Here is a 7076-nt window from a genome sequence, read left to right on the forward strand (position 1 = left end):
TCCTTCGCCTATTTTTGGTGGGTCTCTTTGTTCAGATGTTTTAGGCAGGCGCACGGAGCTCGTGCATCCACACGAGCACACATGGGCCCCCGCCGGAGGTGTGGGGAGGGTGTGTGTCTGGGGGGGGGGACCCATGGCGACCCCCGTTGCCTACACTCGGCAAGAAGATCGAGCTAGCTAGCGCCCAGCCATCCAGCCGTTCCAAGACCGCCAGTCGCTCCCCAACCCCGCCCGCCCAGACCTCACGCCAACCCTGGCCTCCGTCGGGTCTGGGGGCTGGGTCCTGGGGGTTGCGTTCTCGGCCTCCAAAGTTACTGGGTTGTGCGAATCAATTTAGACACTTTTAAAAAAAGCAAAAGGCAAATAGCTCCATTAATCCCCAAATGCCTTCTCCCATCTGCTGCGACTTGCTGGCGCTGGGACTTGCATAATGAATAAGGCAACCAGGAAAGTTGACGAATCAGGGGGGCGGGAGGGGGGCTCCCGCCCTTGGAGTCCGCGCCAACCCCCTGCAAGGGGCGCAGCGAGCGGCGAAGGCCCCGGCCCCCAGCAGGGAGAAGTGGCGACGGCGGAAAGGGGCGAGGGGTACGGGTGGCCGGGAGGCAACCGAGGTCCCGATTCCGGGGACCTGGCAGCTCAGGGAGAGAGAGGCGGCCGCTCCAGGCAAGGCTTTTGTTCTCGCCCTCCCTCCCCTCTCTCTCTCTCCACCTCCCTCGCCTCTTTTTCGCGAGCCTTACGAGTTGCAGGCGGCACACACTCCTTCCCTCCCTCACACACACACGCGCGCGCGCGGGCTCACACACGCCCCCCTTCCCTTTCGGGCCCGCCTGCCCTGTTTACCTAGAAGCTAGCGTCTGGAATCCGAGGGGTAGACCCCTCCTCAAAACCCAAGACTCCGGGGCCGCGGGCTCCCGGGCTGTGTGTGTCTCAGACCCGCTTCAATCCTAGGCGGGAGGGGGCGGCGGGAGGGTGACGGGTGCAGAGACCCCCCCCCCCATACACACACGCGCTCCAGTCCACACCTGTGCGGAGCCCAGCGCCCCCTCTCCGCGCGGGGAGCCGAAGTTGGCTTCCCGGGCGACCTCCCCCAGCGGAGACGCGGGGGGGGGGGGGGGGGGAAGCGCCATTGCCCAGGGAAAGGTGGAGAGGGAAGACGAGGGAGAGCGGCGCCTGGAGGGGAGGCGGCGGGGGGAGGGGAGGCAGCCCACCTGGACATGTGCTCCCTTTGCGGCCGGTGCGCTTTCTCCAGCCCCAGCTTGGTGAAGATGCCTACAAGCACCATGACGGCCACCACCCCGCAGATGATGTAAACGATCAGGTTGGTCTTGTCCTTCGTGGGGTCGTGCAGGGGGTCGTCCTTGCGTGCGGGGGGCTTGCCGGTGTTGAGCCACAGCGGAGTGTCGTAGTTGGTGCAGGTGCTCTGGTTCAGTCGCCGCTTCTTAAATGTGCAGCAGAACCGGAAGCCACAAGTCCCGCAGCAGAAGATGAAGTCGCCCGAGCTGCAGTTGAACGGCGGGTCCCACTGGCCCATGACATCGAAGTAGCCCCGGCAGAAGTCCGGCGTGGGCGCCCGGGTCGGGGGCGCGTCCGAGGCCCCCGCGCCCTCGCCGGCCTCTCCGGAGGCGGCCCCGGACCGGTTGCCCCCCGCCAGCACTACCACGCCGCCCAGCTGCGCCAGCTGCCCGTGCCCCGCTCGCTCCTGCGCCCGGCACACGCGGGCGCACAGCTCGGTGAGGAAGCAGCCGAGGAGCAGCCGGAGGACGCGGCGCATCGTGTCTCCCAGCCCGGGCTCGGCCGCTCGGCCGCCGCTGGAGCCGCTGCAGCCGCCTCTCGAGGCGCGGCCGAAGCTGCCGAGGCTGCTGCCGGGGGCTGCGAGCCGCCGCGGGCCGCACATGCAGGGAGCGGCGCGGGGCGCTCGGTGGTCGGCGGCCACTGCGCTCGGCTCAGCCCGCGTTCGCCTCCAGCGCGCCGCGCGCCGAGGGGCCGGCCGGGGAGGAGCGCGCCTGACCGGGCGGGGGGAGGATGAGCGGGGGCAAGCGCGGGGTGCAGGTCCGGCCGGCTACGGGGAGAGGCGGGGGCCGGAGAGCAGGGGAGCGTCGGTCTGTCCGCGCCTCGCCTTGGCCGGCGGCTCCGGACTCGCCGCCCTGCGCCGGCTCGCAGGATCCCTCTCACCTCTCCAGCTCGCCAAGTGCGCTGGAGAGAGCGAAGCAACACTTGTGGAATGAAGGGAGGGCAGGAGGAGAGGGGGAGGGGGAGGGGAAGGAGGGCGGGCAGAGGAGGGACGGGGGGGTGGAACGGGCGCGAGCTCGAGAGGGGCGGGGGCGCGGAAGAGGTGACTCGGGCGGGCGGGGGGGGCGGGAGCGAGTTGGGGGGCGTGCGGAGCTGAGCTAGGCTGGCGGGCGGGGAGGAGGGAGCTTCGGCAGCCACCGGGGCTGAAGGCACCGCTCGGGTTTCCCGGCAGGTGGAGGATGGCTGCGGGACCTCCCGCGCCCTCTCCGGGAGGGAGGCACGGCTCAGACCTGTTCCGGGCGAAGAGGCGGCTCCGCCCGTGGCTTTTTCAGGCGTGCGTGCGGAGGAGCTGCGGCTCCAATCTGCCCTCCAGGGAAGAGGGGACTCAGAGGGGTTAGGGACAGACTAAGTGGCTTCCACTCCAAGGCGGACTGGGGTACAGACTGATCAGGATCGCCCCTCCATGGTGCACGGGGCCGCCTCGCCCTTCCTTTCCCCCGAATGCGCCCTCCAGCCAGGCGCGCATCCGGGATGGTTCTACTCCCTGGGACTTGCCGAGGACCAAGGCTCAGCTGGGAAGGCGGGGTGCCAAGCCACTGGCCCCGAGGTCAGCACCCCCGGGAGAAGGCCGTGAGATGAAGTGAAGTCGAAGAAGCGCAGGGGGTAGGGAGAGAGCAGACCAGGCAGGGGCACGTCCCACGTCCTGGAACGTCTTTCCTTGGGACTCTCCTAGGCCCCAGGACCTGCCACTTCTGTCCCTCTATGACCTCGCGGCGTTCCCTGTGTTCCACAGGAGGGCACACCGCCGCGCCTCCTCTGCGCGCCCAGATCCGGTGCAACGCAAGGCCTGGACACCTAGCTTCAGCCACCCTCCCGCGCCTGGAGTCCGCGCGTGGGTCTCCGGAGACGGCTGGCGCCTGTGCTCACGGAGCCCCCCAGACATCCTCACCCGATGTGGCGCAGTCCGGCCTTGCTTCCTCGGCTTCCAGCCTCCGGTCGTCGCCCGTCAGCATTTCCAAATCTGCCCTCTCCACTCAGCAGATTCCAGCCATACGTCGGCCCTCTCTCATTTCTCCCACTTCTGTCCTCTGCTTGAATTTGACTCCAATAGCCCCCCAAACAGCATTTGCACCAAAGCTGCGACACCGAATTTAGATCTCCACACGCCCCTGCGTTTTTGTTTTTTTAATTGCATTAACTAAGTATACACTTTGCAGTCGGCTGGGCGATCTGCAGGGAAATGATGCCTCCAACCACCCCACCCCCTGCCCTGGGCTTCAGTCAGGGGCTTCTCGAGGCATTTTCAAAGCACCAAAAAGTTGGACCACGTATAAAATGACATGGTGGGTTCTCTTTAACTGAAAAAGCACGCTAGAGAGGTGGTTGCTGGCCTCTCTTGTAAGTTTTCTCAGAATGACAGGGAGCTAAGCTAATTGTGCCTTCTCTTCGAAGAATGTCACCTACTGTCTTCCGAAAGACTAGCATAGAATGACCCTATTCCAGGAAAATACGAACCAGGCCGACCCTGACCCAGCATATCCAGGAGCATGCCAGCCCTCGGAGACTCACTGAATTATGGGCTGTAGTTTGTCCCAAACCCACCTGGACAAGGTGTGAGATTGTTCAGTCTAAATGCATCAGAGCCATCGGAATGAGGTTCCCGAAATAGGGTAGTGTGACATGTCTGTCGACCCACACCCACCACCACTGTGTGAGCCTCTACAAACACAAGCATTGGTGTGTGAGAGCTAATGATAGCTGACATTTATTCGATGCTTACAACATACCCACTAAGCTTGTCTTTTCTAAAATCACCTCCTCACAGATGCTCAAAGCAGTGCCTGGCATCTCGCAGACAATCTGGGAATAGTTGCTAAACCACTTGAGTGACTGATCTTATTTAACTCTATCTCTAGGTAATATTACCCGGCCCACACAACAGAGGGAGAGACTGAGGCCCAAAGCAATTAAACCAATTGCCCACAGTAGTGCAGCAGGGGACGCTACCCAGTTGGCATTTGACCCAACAAATGTGACTCCTGGGTCTGTGTTCTAACCATTCCAGGTAGTGCCTTCCTAAAATAGGCCTCCAGACTCCCTGTCCATCTGACATTACGTTATATATTTGGTTTTTGCCTGTCTCCTGTCTCCGCACATCGAGCGGTAAACTCCAGGACAGAAAGGGGCCTTGATTCCTGCAGCATCTCCCAGCACCTACAGCAGCGAGAAGCATGACAAACACTCAAAAAATACTTAGAGGCTGTTTTGATTAACTTACTAAGCTCTCTTACGCAAGACCGTTGGTGTTAAACCAAGGGAGGAAAGGAACCCATACGACAGGAACAGACAATGGAGTTTCTGCTGTCAGGACCACGCAGAGGGATTGGGATATTTCTAGGCACTAAATCAGAATAGGAAAGGACTGTTCCAGCAGGCCTGCCGAGGTCCAGGAAGCTGAGGCTCAAAGAGGTTAAGGGTTTTGTCCCAAGGTCACATGGTCAGCAAATGGGAAAGCCAGGGCTGGGTGCAGAATGCCAGACTCCTAACCTCTGCTTTCCTGCTTGCCCACCCCCACCGCACCCCACCAAGGCACCTCCCAGCAAGCATAGGGCTGGAAGCCTAGGTCAGTGGCCTGGTAGAAGAATAGGTCATAGACACCTTCCCACAAGAGTTGGGGGTATTCAGATACTTCTAAATTTGATTTTAGGAAAGAGGGAAAAAAAGCACCTTCGCCAAAAGAGACAAAATCTAGACAGCAAAGTCCATTTTAGAATGTCTCCAATCTCTGTAAAATATTGCCTGTCACCAGAACATTTGAGTCCGGTTCTCAGAGGAGACTCACTCTGGCTGCTGTTCCCGGCTTTAATTAACAGAGACTGCCCCCTGTTTGTCACAAGGAGAGTGCAGGGAGCCTGCTTCAGAAAGAAGCCGACCTAATAGACCGACCTTCGCGGCTTATTTGCCAGATCCCAAACTCTAAATCTGCTCCCCCTGTGAGCTTCGCCCAAAGCGAATTCCCTTGCTGTTCCCGCCTGCCCCTCTGGAATATCGCCCACACCTGTTTCCCAAGCCTTTGAAAAATATGTACAAGAATTGGGGAATCAGGCTTATTTTACTCTTTAAAGGAAGAAAGCCACTTTCCTCTGGGTATGTCAACTCAGTAAATAGAGTCACTGCCGCCTAATTGGTGTGTGATTATTGAGAACATGTCCCCATTTAGAACACGTGGTTGAGAAAACATTTCTTTCAGGGTTCCTCACCGGGAGGGGTGCGGTGTGGGGGGGATGGTTATTAACTTCCTAATTGAAACACCTGTCAAGTTCATGGAAGATGAAAAATCATCATCAAAGACCACCCCCCACCACTACCCAAATGAATTCATGCAAATGTGTTGAAATTAAAACACAGCTCTTAATGAAAGTGCTTTCTATGAAAGAGATGATGACATTATTTACAAGACAGGCACTTTTAATACCTAAAGAAGAATCTCGTTTGCTCTAGGCTTAATTATGTCAGTCTGCAGCACCATTTGCAAGGAGCCTGCAACCGTACTCCCAACAATTAAGGGGGAAGGAGCGATGTTACAAAGGAGGTTTGCTCACCAGGACTCGGAGCCCGTGTCCCTCTATAAGCAACTCCACAAATCAGACTATTTGTGTTGTGGCCCTCACCTGAAGGCGTTGATTGTTAATAGTCCTCATCAGGTGGCTTTTAGGGTTTCAAAAAGGTTTCTTAGCAACTGTTAGCCTTGAGAAAAAAGAAATGAGAGGACTCGGAAGCTGTTGGTTCGAAACCTTAAGAGCTACCTGAGGGCTGGAGGGGGGGCGGGGAATCAAAACTGGACTCCCATATACAGAGCGTAAGGAGAGACCAAAGAAGGGGGCAGATGTCTCCAGATGGGCAGGTGGTGGGGGTAATAAGCTAGGGAACTTACAAGGCCTGCCCTGGGCCCTGCAAGGCGAGTGGATCTCTGCAACTGCCTGCCAGAATCTTACAAGTTTATATTACACAGAGCTCGCAACGGGGGTCAGTAGTATATTGTCCAGATGGTCTTAACAGCACTTTGCTCTCCCAAGGCTGCATCCTTGAAGCAGACTCCTAGTGCCAGAACAGTGGGTGGAATATACATTGCAAGGACAGAGGAGGGGGTGGCGAGCCTCTGATTGCCCACCTCCAGCTCAGGGGTCAACTGGAGGTCATGTCCCCTGGATGACTTTCTCCAACAGAAGCCAAAATGTGGCCAGCTCCTTGCCTTGCGGGGGCAACACACTGATTTGATGTATTTTATTCTCTTTTTCTGAAAAGAAAAAGGAAGATAAAAGATAAACTACAAGAGAAGTGAAGCGGGTCTAAAGTTGGGTTTCCCCAGACTACAAGTAGTAGGTGAGAGGTTTTTTGGTGGTACCCAAACATGTTTTTTTTAACAATTTTATATTTATTTTTAATGTGTGTCAGAAAAAAATAACGACACGTCCACACTTGGCTTCATGGGCAGAAACGTTTCAGGTGCACGTCAATTTAAAGTACATTTAAGAAGAAGAATAAATACATTATAGTATTTATTTATTTTTGAGACTGAGACAGAGTTTGAACAGAGAAGGGGCAGGGAGAGACGGAGACACAGAATCTGAAGCAGGCTCCGGGCTCTGAGCTGTCAGCATAGAGCCCGACTCGAACCCACAAACTGAGATCATGACCTCAGCCGAGATGAAGAGCTGGAGGCTTAACCGACTGTGCCACCCAGGCACCCCCTTTTATTTAACATTGTTTAAATGTTCATTTATTTTTGAGACAGAGTGAGTGGGGGAGGGGCAGAGAGAGAATGGGAGACACACAATCTGAAGCAG

At 57.3% G+C, this 7076-nt stretch overlaps 1 protein-coding gene and 1 long non-coding RNA gene across 3 annotated transcripts in view; one reads left to right on the forward strand and one right to left on the reverse strand.

Moving 5' to 3' along the window:
- Positions 1 to 1822, reverse strand: part of SHISA9 (shisa family member 9) — a 279798-nt gene extending 277976 nt beyond the window's left edge. The window contains exon 1 of one of the 2 annotated variants that reach the window (XM_045047407.1): positions 1209 to 1822. In XM_045047407.1, coding sequence (XP_044903342.1) covers positions 1209 to 1771 — 563 coding nt within the window. In that variant the 5' untranslated portion in view covers positions 1772 to 1822. The remainder of the gene's footprint in view (positions 1 to 1208) is intronic. The other variant, XM_045047408.1, reaches the window with a different exon arrangement.
- On the forward strand, positions 1184 to 5413 carry LOC123382493. Its single transcript, XR_006590933.1, has 2 exons — positions 1184 to 1318; positions 3023 to 5413. It is a non-coding gene; the product is annotated as an uncharacterized LOC123382493 (long non-coding RNA).
- The last annotated feature ends 1663 nt before the right edge of the window (positions 5414 to 7076 follow it).

This window comes from Felis catus, chromosome E3 (assembly GCF_018350175.1).
Source record: "Felis catus isolate Fca126 chromosome E3, F.catus_Fca126_mat1.0, whole genome shotgun sequence".
NCBI classification, from domain to species: Eukaryota; Metazoa; Chordata; class Mammalia; order Carnivora; family Felidae; genus Felis; species Felis catus.